Source organism: Carex rostrata, chromosome 3, assembly GCF_964058835.1.
Source record: "Carex rostrata chromosome 3, lpCarRost1.2, whole genome shotgun sequence".
In the NCBI taxonomy this organism is placed as follows: Eukaryota; Viridiplantae; Streptophyta; class Magnoliopsida; order Poales; family Cyperaceae; genus Carex; species Carex rostrata.
The window spans coordinates 5,401,474-5,414,827 of record NC_135920.1 but is presented as its reverse complement, the minus strand read 5'-3'; the positions used below and the strand labels follow the sequence as shown (position 1 = coordinate 5,414,827).

Here is a 13,354-nt window from a genome sequence, read left to right as displayed (position 1 = left end):
AAGAAAAAAAACAGATGTCAGTGAAACCAAAAAGAAAATTTCCCAACAAAGTCTTCTCAAAGTCATCAACTCATTATACAGATGTTTATAATCAGTTCACACATATACAAAAGAAACAACCCAATTGAAGAACCTTATTTGAACTTTTTTGCAGAGAAAGGACAACTATTTGAAAGGTTTTCCATTTGACATTCTAAAAGGTTCTGAAGGAGAGACATACAAAATTAAAATTACTTTGTAGTTAATCCTAATAGTTCCGGTTCGATCAAGAGGATTATCTGGCCTTATTTCTATATTGCCCTCTATTGATAAGTTTAGAGAGAGGAAGAGGAAGTCAAGAGAGAGATTGAATTTTGTAAAAATATGTGTAGCAAATCCAAATAGCCACTAGTCTAACAATCCTAACTAATATCTCCATTAATCATCAACTTTCTTCTATCCTATACTAATAGTGATACCATCATGAGACTGTTTTGTGTCATTTGATAATAACCATATACTATCTACTAAAGAAAAAAAAAATTGAGGAGGGATCAAGTTACAACAAATTACAACAATTATTTTCTACATTTTCAAAATCCAAATCGTCTATCCAAACCGTTAGATGTAATCTCTACAATAAAATGTGCTTGGAAACCAAATTTTATATTTTTTGGAATTTTTTTACTATTTATTAAGATGAGTACAAAATTCAATGGTCTGAATTTGACTAGTTTTTGTATCCATCTTAATAAATAGTAAAAAAATTCCAAAAAATATAAAATTTGGTCTGGAACCACATTTTATTGTGGAGATCACATCTAACGGTTTGGATCGATGATTTGGACTTTGAAAATGTAAAAAATAATTGTTGTAACTTGTTGTAACTCAAAAATTGTTGTAACTTGATTCCTTCTCAAAAAAATTATAGTATTCATAATCCATACCCTTAATAAATTATAGTAGTTTTTTCAGGAATAAAAGAGAGAGCTCCATAGGAGAGTATTGCTTCATAATCACTAATTTCACTTGGGGCTGCCCAATAGTCAATTCTTTTATTTTTTACGCAGTTTCTGACAAATATCTCCGCGTCATCGAACTGTATCTAACAAATTCTAACCAAAGTGGAGAAACTGAACCCGGGTTCTTTAATAAATCACACAGTAATTTTAGTGTGCTTGTGGATTACCAGTGCTCTTTCAATATTTATATATACTTACAAGTAACGCTTCAATTCTTGCTGCTATTACTAAGCTGTTGAGACACAAAAGTTGGATTACGAAAAATGGAAAGGCTAATTAGGCCTTTTTTTTTTTGCCAAACAAATCCTTCCAATCATTCTAGCCTAGCTGCTCAAAATCAGATGCAAAGATAAAAAATTAAAGCATGTCATATCAAGTAAGCAGAATTTTGGGTGTTCATATACATGTATAAGGAATATTCAATGTTATTTTCAAAATATAAAAAATTGGTTGGGCGATTGTTTGTAACCGAAATTAGATGCGTCATGTAAGTATCTACAAATACAGCAAATTCAGGTATTTTTATAAAGGTAAACATATTCTGATATTATCAGCACAAATTCAATTAAAAAGAGATGTGCATGCAGTCTCAACGATTGCTACTGATGGGTCCGTTTGTTAAAAATGGAATTTCTGTGATTTATATGAGAATTTGCCAATAAAAAATATATATAAATGAGGATGAAAAAAGAATAGAGAGTTGTTTTTTTTATTCATGAGTCAACAGTCTCTTACATTCTTCTACACCTCTATGTACAGGCAAACCCCTTTTCCTGTTAAAACTTAATTTTAAAAAAAAATGAAGAGAAATTGTCACTAAAATGAAAATCAACAATACAAAATTGTGGTAACTGTCTAAGGCTCCAGGCTGAGTGTTGCCTTTCCTTTTTTATCTATTTTGCTTTCTTCATGTTCTCCAGTTCGCTCTGTCAGGCCCACCAGTCAGGGAGTTACTGAAGTCCGTGTATTCGAAGCCGAGGAACGGTCCCAACTTGAGTTAGGAAGATATTTGACTCTAACAAGTAGGCCCCAATGTTCAGGTCTATTAACACCATCTCTTTCTTGATCCCTCTGTCCAGCGGCTTGTGTGTAACCAGACTCATCCATTGCCTTGTTCTCCTTTTTCCTCAAAACTTAAATATATTTAATATTACAGTGCATTTTTTGGGCTTTTGGAGAACCTCTAAGCCAATCTGCAGTCTCCAATAAATGGGCCGCAGATTAGCATAGTGATCTGGGTAAATATGGAATACCCCATATTGTAGGGTGTTTTAATTTATTTTTTTTAATTATGGTATAAATAAAAATTTCGGACCGTATATACAAGGCAGCCTAAGTTGGGGAACACTACAACATGAGCCACTCATTTCCGTTGATGTAACCTTGACTCATGAAAGGTTGCGCCTCTTCATATGTTAAGGATTTTGCCCAGCTTACTCTGTTCCCTAACTCAGCACCTGCCCCACTGCAGCTATACTCACCAAAGTATGCAGTACTGTGCCACATAATTAAAAAAAAATACATTATTTTGGTATAAAGGGCTTAAAAGAATGAATCATTTCATAAGAAAAAAATAGTTTGTGATATTGGCCTAATCAGACACTCGACATGTTTTTTACAAATCTGAGCAAATGAATGTTGTTTGGCAAAAGATAATGCATTCATACCTTCTTCTAGAGACATCATTCCAGTCACTCCATCCATCAGGTCTAACAATGCCATCTATCCTACAATAGGCATAGACAACTCTAGAATATCTCCCCCATGCACGGGCAAGATAATTCATTCCTGACCCCAAAATCCGACTCTTTACAAAAGAGAAACCTGTGTCTTCCGTAGGAGAATCTCTCTGTGAAGCAGCCACTACACCATAGCTTGTGGTCACCACATTCAATGTGCACTCCTACACTAATTTCAAATCTCAGGTTAAATAATATTGTTCAAGGTTGAGGCTAATTATGTACCAGAAAGAATTCAAAGCCAACCAATCAGTACCAGTAAGGTATTACTGGATGCATAGAGTTACAGGTAATAACCAACATTTCATGAGAAATTATGATATACTGAAATTAACTGTACCAGTAACGGCTGGTCCATACAGTAACTGTAACAGAATAACATGCATCTACTAGCATTTAAATCTACTCTATGAAATTGGACAGGTAAATTACCAATAACATAATTCTATATTTAGTAGCTGATACAGCCGCATTATAATAGAATTAAAACTAAAAAGATAAAGAAAAGCTATAAACAGTACATCATATCAGAAAAATGTTATAGAATGAAGCAATACCTGATAGAGAGACTTAGCATTGCCAAAGATAAAATCAATCGATCCCTGGATAAAACAGCGAAAGAAATAGTGCCTCCCTTGATTATCAAATAGTGTATCTTGAGTCCCCAAAATTTTGCTCCGGTACAGCATAGCTTTGTCTCCGGACAGCCTCAGTGCCACTGCTTGCTCCCCTTCTGCTCCCGGCACTGCCACTGGAGCAGAGTTCTAACCCATAAATAAGTTAACTATGTTAGTTTAACAAACAAAAATATTATTCTCTTGGCCTTATTTAGCATAGAAAGTATCCTTCTTGGTGAAACATCATCATCATAAGACAAATTATAGAATTACCTCAAATACAATCTCTTTTGCACAAAAATAATCTGCTTCTACTGCAAAAGTGGCCGAGTTATATGTGCCAATGGGATTCCCGGTCGAGTCAAGATCAGAAGCTTTTGAGTTCCATGTGATTTTAGTATCTCCTTGTCCGGTTCCAATCAAGGAAATGTAAGGCTTTGTTATGGGTATGATCACCTTTTCTCTGAATGAATTAATCAACAATTAAATAAGTATTAATAAGAATAACAAAATAATTGATGTCGTATTGAAATTAATAAACAACTATTTCTTTGAAATTAATTTGGTCTTATTTCAGCATGACTTTTCCAATAATAAAAAGTAAAGATAAATTATAACAATGAAAAAAAAGTAACGAATAAATACATAAATCAAATAAAAGACATTACATCAGAAACTTGATGCACATAACCTCGTTTATCAAGAAAATGAAAAAAAAAATCTTGATAAAAAAGATTTTTCCTCAGAAAAAAAATCAATAACTTTTAAAAAGCTTTTACAATTCAAAACAGATTAATATTAAAGGAACTTGCCTATAAATCCCCGGGTAGATTAAGATCTTGATTCGCTCTGAATTACCATCTGACACCATGTCTATGGCGCCTTGCACCGTTTCTGAGTTGCCCTGGCCATCTTGTGACACAACTATCATGCGGCTCCCACGCTGAGCTTGGTTTACAGCTTTAGACGTATAATTTGAATTCGATATTGAAAAGTCGTTCCATGTAATGAACTCTCCATATTCCTTTACAAAAGAGGAACTGGTTTGTATGGTCGCCAAAATTGTAAGAAGCGCAAGTATTATGTGAAAAATCACGGCCATGATTGTAAGAAGCACTAAGAAGCACAACTAAGATTTATAAAATATTAGAGAAACACAATGAATGGAGATGCAAAAAGTTTTTTTTTTTTTTTTTGAAGGTCGGAGATGCGAAAAGTTATATATAACCATCCAGCACATGATAAATTTGACTTGCTTGGCTATTTACACAATGATTTAATTTTTATATTGAGCTTATGTCTATTTTATATTGAGCTTATACCTATTTTTATCAACCCTACTTGATTTAATATTGTCTATCGACTCAGAGTTATTCTTATTAGTTATTTTATTTTTATTATATTTTATTTTTATATACTCTGTGAGGTCATAATAGGTTTTTTTTCCCATAGAATTAAAGTGAAGATTCAATGTTGTTTTTTTTTTTTTTTTTTTGCTTTATTTCTATTTTTTACTAAGCACACTCTTCATTGACTCAATATTTAGCTCTGAGCAGTTTTAATTAATGCACTGCATAAATAGTAGAGTAAAAAACAACACTGCATATAACTCATACGTTGCATGAATGATTATTTTTATCATTTCTTAATATATTGTATTGTTATAAGTGTTATATTGAGCTTATGCCTATTTTATCAACCCTACCTGATTTAATATTGTATATGGACTCAGAGTTATTCTTATTATTTATTTTATTTTTATATGCTCAATTAGGTTTTTTTTCCCATAAAATTAAAGTGATGATTGGATGATTTTTTTTTTTTGCTTTATTTCTATTTTTTACTAAGCACACTCTTCGTTGACTCAATATTTATCTATGAGCAATTTTAATTAATGCACTGCATAAATAATAGAGTCAGAAACAATGCTGCATATAACTCATACGTTGCATGAATGATTATTTTTAACATTTCTTAATATATTGTGTTATATGTGTTATATTGAGCTTATGCCTATTTTATCCACCGTACTTGATTTAATATTGTATATGGACTCAAAGTTATTATTATTCTTATTTTATTTTTATTATATTTCATTTATATATGCTCAATTAGGGCATAATTAGGTTTCTTTTTCTCATAGAATTAAAGTGATGATTCGATGTTTTTTTATTTTTTTTCTTTATTTTTATTTTTTACTAGGCACACTTTTCGTTGACTCAATATTTAGCTCTGAGCAGTTTTAATTAATGCACTGCATAAATAATAGAGTCAAAACAACACTGCATATAACTCATACATTGCATGAATTAAAATTGCTCTGTCAAAATGTTTACCCCTCTTTTTCTCTCCATTAATCATAATTTCTCCCTTCTCCTATTTAACAATTACTAATCTTAGTTTAGACAGTGTTTTTCCCAAAGGTTCTTAGTTGAGAAACAGAGAAAGGTAATTTTTGGATAATGTTCTGTTAATATAAAAATTTATTGTAGTAGTATCAGCACCTAAATATAACCCATAATATTAACACCTTTTAATTTTAGTATTCCTTTGTTTGTCTAGCAGAATCATGCACGCCCATTATAGGATATCTCTATTCTATTATTAAGCACGTTGGATGTCCGATCCGCCAACGGCTACGATTGAGAGATGAAACTTCGGATTTGATCTCAGCTCTCCAATTATATATTTTGTCTTCTTTTGATTAAATGCATCTGTTTTATGTATAGAAGTCTAAATTTAGTTAAAAACATACCTGCCACATATGCTGCCACACGATACGTTACAATTAAAATTGAATAAATTCTGAAATTTAGCGATATATTTATCTGTTTCCTTTTTTTTTTTTTTTTCCATATTTCTCCTCTTCAATTGAGAAGACTCCACCTTCCATTTTCTTATTTATTGTTTCCTTACTTCTTCGTTTTTATACGGATCACAATGGAAATCATTTTTTTTATTTCCTTATTTCTCTTTCTTTGTTTCTATACATATTGGTGTGGGCAATTTAGAATATATTTCTGATATAGAATATATCAATGTGTGTGTGTGTGTTCTAAATTAGAAACAAAGAAAAATATAAATTGGAACGTGTGTGTAAATATATATTTTTCTTATAATATGTGCGTGTGTGTGTGTATATCCTATACATACACACGATAACACTTTTTATTTATGTTTTTTGATATCATATTATATGTTGATATTGAATTGTTGTATGATATTTGATATTAGATTCGAATCGATCTATTGTTTGATATCATTGGAACTTAAAAATAAAAAATCATTACATCATCAAATTGTTATCAGAGATTACGATTAAAGTTAATTAAAAATACATAACCATATAAATTTTCTATTAAGATGTGTTTTAATTTTTAGATAACTATTATTTTCAATGACATATTAGTTTCTTATAATATGTCTCTGTTGCAACGCACGGGTATGATACTAGTATATATATATATATATATACTAGTAATCGTGCCCGTGCACAGCAACAAGAGCAAATTATGTAGTAGAATACATTAAGCTCCTTAATAAGGAGGAGAGATCATTTAAATCAAATTTGTAGAGAAAAATAGTTAAATACTATATTTATCTACAAGATAACACATGTGAACTCTAGTGTAGTGGTAAAAATTTTGGCATCAACAGAACCCAACTGGGTTCAAATCCTGCCTTCAGCAAAAAAAAGAAAAAGAAAAAGGGTGTGCGGTGCACAGGCTCGGTCCGTAGGTGCCATGAGTGGTTCAGAGGCGCGGTCCACGGGTGCGGTGCGCGGTCTACGGACACTGGGATCATATGTGGCGTGACCAATGCATACTTAAGTGTTGAAGCTCATAATTTGGAAAATTCATCTATGTGCGATTTGGAAATTCAACGGCTGAGCATCATTCTGAAAAAAAAAACAGTAAATCAGAACTCTTGCAGGATCTAGACATTAAACTTCTTAATAAGGAGGAGAGATATAAACACTTTTCTAATTCAATTAAATATTTTTTTTAACTAAGAACTTAGCCATTTCCCCTTGAACATGGCTTTATTTGACTCTTTGAAATAATTATTTAGTTCTAGTAAAGTTATATGCACTTCATATCTCAGATAAAAGTTTGAATTATTGAGTAAAAAAAACATTATCGATTTTCAATTGTTATGGACTTAAAGAGAGATGCTGGATTTAATAATCTTCTAGTCGGAATCTTTGAAACTAGACTAGCTTGGGTTTTGTTTGAAGTTTAGCAGGAAAAAAAAAGGGACTCGTTAATTATTTCGGCTCAACCAAGATTTTAGAAGGTCCAGAAGATCCGGTAAAACAGCACGGCATTGTTAGCTTAGATAGCAGATAGGATTATTTGGTTTGAGCGGTAATGTAGACAAGTCGGATGGGTTTCATTCAACTCAAATTCACCACCAAACTCTGGTCCGATCGTGACATCTTGTGCATGAGGCTCAATTATCTGTTTATGATACGGAAGCATCTAATACTACATGTTTTTAGTATTAACAAAAAATACATGATTTGGTGGGGTTAAATCAGGTCACATGTGGAATCTGACCCAACCAGGAAATTATAGTAACTTGATGGGTTTTGAAGTAGAAAAGATTGTTCACAAAATTATGTTAAAAATATTTATCACGTGCTCAAAAATCAAAAGGAAAACTAATTAATGTCGAATTAAGATTGATTAATTAATTATAGGAACAAGGGCACTCCATTAAACCAGTAAATCTTGCCCCTTAGCAACTTCCGGGATGAATTAAATTTTCCTCAATCACTCAATGCATTCATTAGTCATAAAAAATACAAGTTAATCCTCTCAAAATTTGACTGATGAATGGTTGTGCCTCTTGGTAATTTAAGGATTTTGTCCAATTAACCTTGCTCCCCAAATCTGCACCTGCTACACTACAGCTGTACTGCCGAAGTATGCAGTGCTGTGTCAAATAATTCAAAAATGTAAACGTTATTTTGGTATAAAGGGTTTCATAAGAAATTTTTTTTAATAATTTTACACATCTGAGCAAATAAATGTTGTTTGGCAAAAGATGATGCATTCATACCTTCTTCTAGAGACATCATTCCAGTCACTCCATCCATCGGGTCTAACAATGCTATCTATCCTACAATAAGCATAGACAACTCTAGAATATCTCCCCCATGCATGACCGAGATAATTCATTCCCGACCCGATAATCTGGCTCTTTACGAAAGAGAAACCTGTGTCTTCCGTAGGAGAATCTCTCTGTGAAGCAGCCACTGCACCATAGCTTGTTGTCACCACATTCAATGTGCACTCCTACACCAATTTCAAATCTCAGGTTAAATAATATTGTTCAAGGTTGAGGCTAATTATGTACCAGAAAGGATTCAAAGCCAACCAATCAGTACCAGTAAGGTATTACTGGATGCATAGAGTTACAGGTAATAACCAACATTGCATGAGAAATTATGATATACTGAAATTAACTGTACCAGTAACGGCTGGTCCATACCAGTAACTGTAACAGAATAACGTGAATCTACTAGCATTTAAATCTACTCTATGAAATTGGATAGATAAATTAACAACAACATAATTCTATATTTAGTAGCTGAGACAGCTGCATTGTAATAGAATTAAAACTTAAAAGATAAAGAAAAGCTACAAACAATACATCATATCAGAAAAATGTCATAGAATGAAGCAATACCTGATAGAGAGACTTAGCATTGCCAAAGATAAAATCAATCGATCCCTGGATAAAACAGCGAAAGAAATAGTGCCTCCCTTGGTTATCAAATAGTGTATCTTGAGTCCCCAAAATTTTGCTCCGATACAACATAGCTTTGTCTCCGGACAGCCCTCAGTGCCACTGCTTGCTCCCCTTCTGCTCCCGGCACTGCCACTGGAGTAGAGTTCTAACCCATAAATAAGTTAGCTATGTTAGTTTCACAAACAAAGATATTATTCCGTTGGCCTTATTTAACACAGAAAGTAACCTTTTTGGTGAAACATCATCATCATAAGACAAATTATAGAACTACAATTTCTTTAGCATATAAGTTGAAATCGAAAATAAAACCTTATAAGATACCTCTTTAATTTGAAATGACTTCTAGCAAGATTCAATCAATAATGTAGATGTTTTACTTTTTGGTTTACTCCAGTGACTTATGAAAAAAAAAATTGAACTTGTATTTTCTTCAATAAAATATATGCAATACATCTAAAAAGCTGTTGGTATGAAATTAACATGCCATTATCTTGAGGTGAATTTTTCTAGTGATTTTACCACTTAACAAATGCTCTTTGATTGGCTGTTTTATAGTAGGTAAGAACATCTTGTTTGTGTTTGCGTGGAGGGTTGTTTGATCATGTACTTTGTGCTATTTATAGGCCGACACTTAACTCATGGTTGTTTTTTCCTTTTATTTTATTTTACTTTACTTTTATTTTGCGCAAAATTGTCTTGATGTATCCAAAATAACATGATATTGTGCACGCGCTGAAATTACCTGAGAGGATTTCTATCCAAAATTTCGCTGGCTGCGAAGGGGGAAAAGATTTTGCCAAGTAATTGTGTTAACAGAGCGGTTTTAGTTTCCGGCAGTTCGTTAAATGGTTTGTATGTGTAAATTATAAAGGTGATGTACTGTGTTGAATCGAAACTGCTCTGTTAAATAAAACGCCAAAAATTGAGAGGGAAGTGAAATAGAGCGCCGTATCCTCTGTTGATATTTGGTATTTTTGCGTGACACGTGTTTGGTGCCTATTCGGGAATATATTTTTGGGTCACTAATTCAGTGAAATAGGCTCACGGATTAAATAAGAAGTGCAAATTTAGTATAGTTATATGTGGATTTATTAGAATATATATTTGTACATACGATATAAATTTAGTAAAATATTAAATAATTATATTTTCTTATTTTAATTAAATTTGTACATGTCGTGACTATTTGATGAACAAATTCAATTTATTATGTATTATTAGTTTTTCGCATGAGCTGTGAAATTTAATTAGTACTAATTAATGAAGAAATTTGACATTTTGTTGGTAAAAAAAATTATTGAAAATTATTATTAGTAAAATTTTACAAGATAATGAATGTTAAAACGTGTTTTTGCGTCTTAGTAAATGTTTTAGACACATAAAATAGCATGTTAGTACATACATGTTGTCTTAACAACTCATATGCTATATACTTGTCATGCAACAAAAACAATAGTTGTGGAAGTTAACGAAGGAACAAAAAAAAATGTTGTGCCTTGGTCGATCGGAACCGTTACGATTAAATATTACAAGTTTAATTTGTTTTCGTCCAAATTTTGTTCAAATTTACGTTGATTTTCACATCCATCAAGCTTACGGAATATCAAACCATCGAATGGCTATAATCACATTACGACAAATCGAAACCTAGACATATCCAAATTTAAAATCATTTATGTTGTATATGTTAAGGGTTCTCCCTTGATCATTTAAAAATTAAATTTGAATCATTTCATGAAAAATCAACCGTTGATTTATAACGTGAAAATGCACGTTCCACATTTAATGACACTATTTTAAGAGGTAAATAATAATGAAATTGTATAAAATTGATATTTGTAAGTATAATTTGTTTAGCTAATATGCTAAAATGTAGATTTTTTTTTTATGGGATTTTGTGCATATAATTTGTTGTGCAATTCTTATCTAATTGGCTACTGGGTTAATCAGAGCCCTCTTATGTGCGTGATGAATTGTTATGATTTAAAAAGGAGGCTTCCATTTTAGTAAATGAATTGTGTGGAGATATGTTCTCTTAGGTAACACTGATCATTCAATTGAAAAAAAAGTCAGTGTAGACTATACTATCAACAATGACGGTTATATTGAATAAACAGTCAGTGTAGGGTGAGGTAACACTGACGCTTCCCTTAACATAACAGTCAGTATTGGTGTAATGCTCAACACTGACGATTTTATTGAAAAAAACAGTCAGTGTAGGGTGAGGCAACACTGATGCTTCCCTTAATACAACAGTCAATGTTGGTGTACTGCTCAACACTAATTGTTTTGTAATAAAAGGGTCGGTGTAAGTTATGATCAACACGGACGGTTAAAAAAAAAAAAAAACAGTCAGTGTTGATGCACTGTCGGTTGTTTACAAATGAATAGTCAGTGTTGAAACTCTTCTTATTTACAATTTTACCACGCAATTTCTATACACTGACTGTTACATATTAAAACAGTCAGTGGTTGAGGGTTAGTAAAGAGATTTTTTGTACTGGTGACAGAAATAATCTGCTTCTACTGCAAAAGTGGCCGAGTTATACATATATATCAATGGTATTCCCGGTCAAGTCAAGATCAGAAGCTTTCGAGTTTCATAGATTTTAGTATCTCCTTGTCTGGTTCCAATCAAGGAAATGTAAGGCTTTGTTATCAGTATGATCACCTTTTCTCTACATGAATTAATCAACAATTAAATAAGAAGTAACAAGAAAAAGATAATAGAATAAGAATAACAAAATAATAGATTTCATGTTGAAATTAATTTGGTTTGATGCTAGCATGAAATAACGTCCTTCTCAAAGAATAAAAAGAGAAGAAAAATAATAGCGATAAAAGAAAGGAATAAGTATATAAAATCAAATAAAAGATACATCAGAAAATACTTGACCTCGTTTTTTAGTGGAACAATTGAATTTGATGCATATAATCTCGTTTATCAAGAAAAAAGAAAAAAATATACCGCAAATACCTGATAAAAATCCTTTTTTTCCTCAGAAAAATATTAGCAGGAACTTGCCTATAAATCTCCGGGTAAATTAAGATCTTGATCCGCTCTGAATTACCATCTGCCACAATATCTATTGCACCTTGCACCGTTTTTGAGTTGTCGCTGCCATCCTGTGACACAACTATAATTTGGTCTTGACCTGAACTTAGTTGACAACTTGTGATGTGGAATTTCTTATTGTAAGGTCATCCCAGGTGATCAGCTTTCCAGGCTCATCTTCTAGAGATAAACCTCTTTGAATGGTCATGGCCAGCACAAAAAAGGATGACAAAGATGCAGCCATGTGGTTTGTAATTGTAATAATTATTGAATGTTACACAATTTAAAAAAAAAACCAACTGCAGTAGTCAGTGTTGCCTAGAACAGAGGTATCCAGTGGGGCAGAGGCAGAAACCTGGATATCTACGCCAAATTGCCTCCCAAGTTGCATTGAGCACCTCGTGATCTATCGGTTGAGAACCTCTGAACCAAGGTTGACCAAATTCTTTGCATGTCGTACCATCCCCAATTTGCCATGTCAGGAGACATACCATTTCCTCCCTTTGCTTCATCACCCCTTTCTAGAAAAGAGAACAGCTATATGTCCTTTTAGTGAGCCAAAGTTCAGATCTTTGCATTTTTTTTTGTTCAAAATACAAAAAAATATGAAAAATTCTAAAATAAGTAAATAGTATTGCATTTTTTTTTTTGAGAAAAGACCGTTGGACATCTGATATTACTTTTTAAATTCAAATTATAAATATTCGTTAGACTAAACTAGAGAAAATAAAAACCAGTACTATATGAGTACCAGTATCATTGAACCTACACTTAAAGGGAAACCTGGATATTCTATGCGTATCAAAAAAGTTGGATACTCTATGTTTTATACCGTGATATAACGTGACGTGACTGGTTTGCATGACGTGATGTGACATGTAATTTACGCTCGAATGCAGTCACGTTACGTAAATTGTCACATCACATAATCGATACGTGTGACGTGACGTGATGTGACTGAGTATGACGTGATGTGACTGAGTATTCCCGTTATAGCAGCAGTTGAAAAGTTCCTTCAACAACCTTTTCTATTTTCTAAAACTCATCATTACAACATATATTCATAATCAGGTAGCACGTATAAAAATACTATACGCAGGCCTTGCTTTTGTTTTTGTTATATATATGTATGGAATATGGTATTACACCACCATCAGCACGAACAGAGTCAGAATCAGGTGGAGA

General features: G+C 32.4%; 2 protein-coding genes across 2 annotated transcripts; both read right to left on the bottom strand.

Moving 5' to 3' along the window:
• Positions 1-2,320: 2,320 nt before the first annotated feature.
• Positions 2,321-4,459, bottom strand: LOC144551809 (pectinesterase QRT1-like). Its single transcript, XM_078299920.1, has 5 exons — positions 4,170-4,459; positions 3,631-3,820; positions 3,298-3,504; positions 2,669-2,904; positions 2,321-2,496 (listed from the first exon to the last, which is right to left on the bottom strand). The coding sequence occupies exons 1-5, from the start codon at positions 4,457-4,459 to the stop codon at positions 2,349-2,351; spliced, it is 1,071 nt and encodes a 356-aa protein (XP_078156046.1). The 3' UTR covers positions 2,321-2,348.
• Positions 4,460-8,261: 3,802 nt separating this feature from the next.
• On the bottom strand, positions 8,262-12,413 carry LOC144551808 (putative pectinesterase 53). The gene is made up of 4 exons (XM_078299919.1): positions 12,288-12,413; positions 9,200-9,259; positions 8,422-8,657; positions 8,262-8,295 (listed from the first exon to the last, which is right to left on the bottom strand). The coding sequence occupies exons 1-4, from the start codon at positions 12,411-12,413 to the stop codon at positions 8,262-8,264; spliced, it is 456 nt and encodes a 151-aa protein (XP_078156045.1).
• Positions 12,414-13,354: the final 941 nt, after the last annotated feature.

Excerpts from the sequence above, each read along its gene's own strand:
- LOC144551808 (XM_078299919.1), bottom strand. The coding sequence starts at position 12,413 with ATGGCTGCATCTTTGTCATCCTTTTTTGTGCTGGCCATGACCATTCAA. Across the intron at positions 8,658-9,199 it reads AAGCAGTGGCACTGAGGGCT|GAGTGCACATTGAATGTGGT; the intron begins GTCCGGAGACAA and ends AAATTGGTGTAG. Across the intron at positions 8,296-8,421 it reads AATGATGTCTCTAGAAGAAG|CACTGCATACTTCGGCAGTA; the intron begins GTATGAATGCAT and ends TATTTGACACAG.
- LOC144551809 (XM_078299920.1), bottom strand. The coding sequence starts at position 4,459 with ATGGCCGTGATTTTTCACATAATACTTGCGCTTCTTACAATTTTGGCG. Across the intron at positions 3,821-4,169 it reads ATCTACCCGGGGATTTATAG|AGAAAAGGTGATCATACCCA; the intron begins GCAAGTTCCTTT and ends TAATTCATTCAG. Across the intron at positions 2,905-3,297 it reads ATGCTAAGTCTCTCTATCAG|GAGTGCACATTGAATGTGGT; the intron begins GTATTGCTTCAT and ends AAATTAGTGTAG.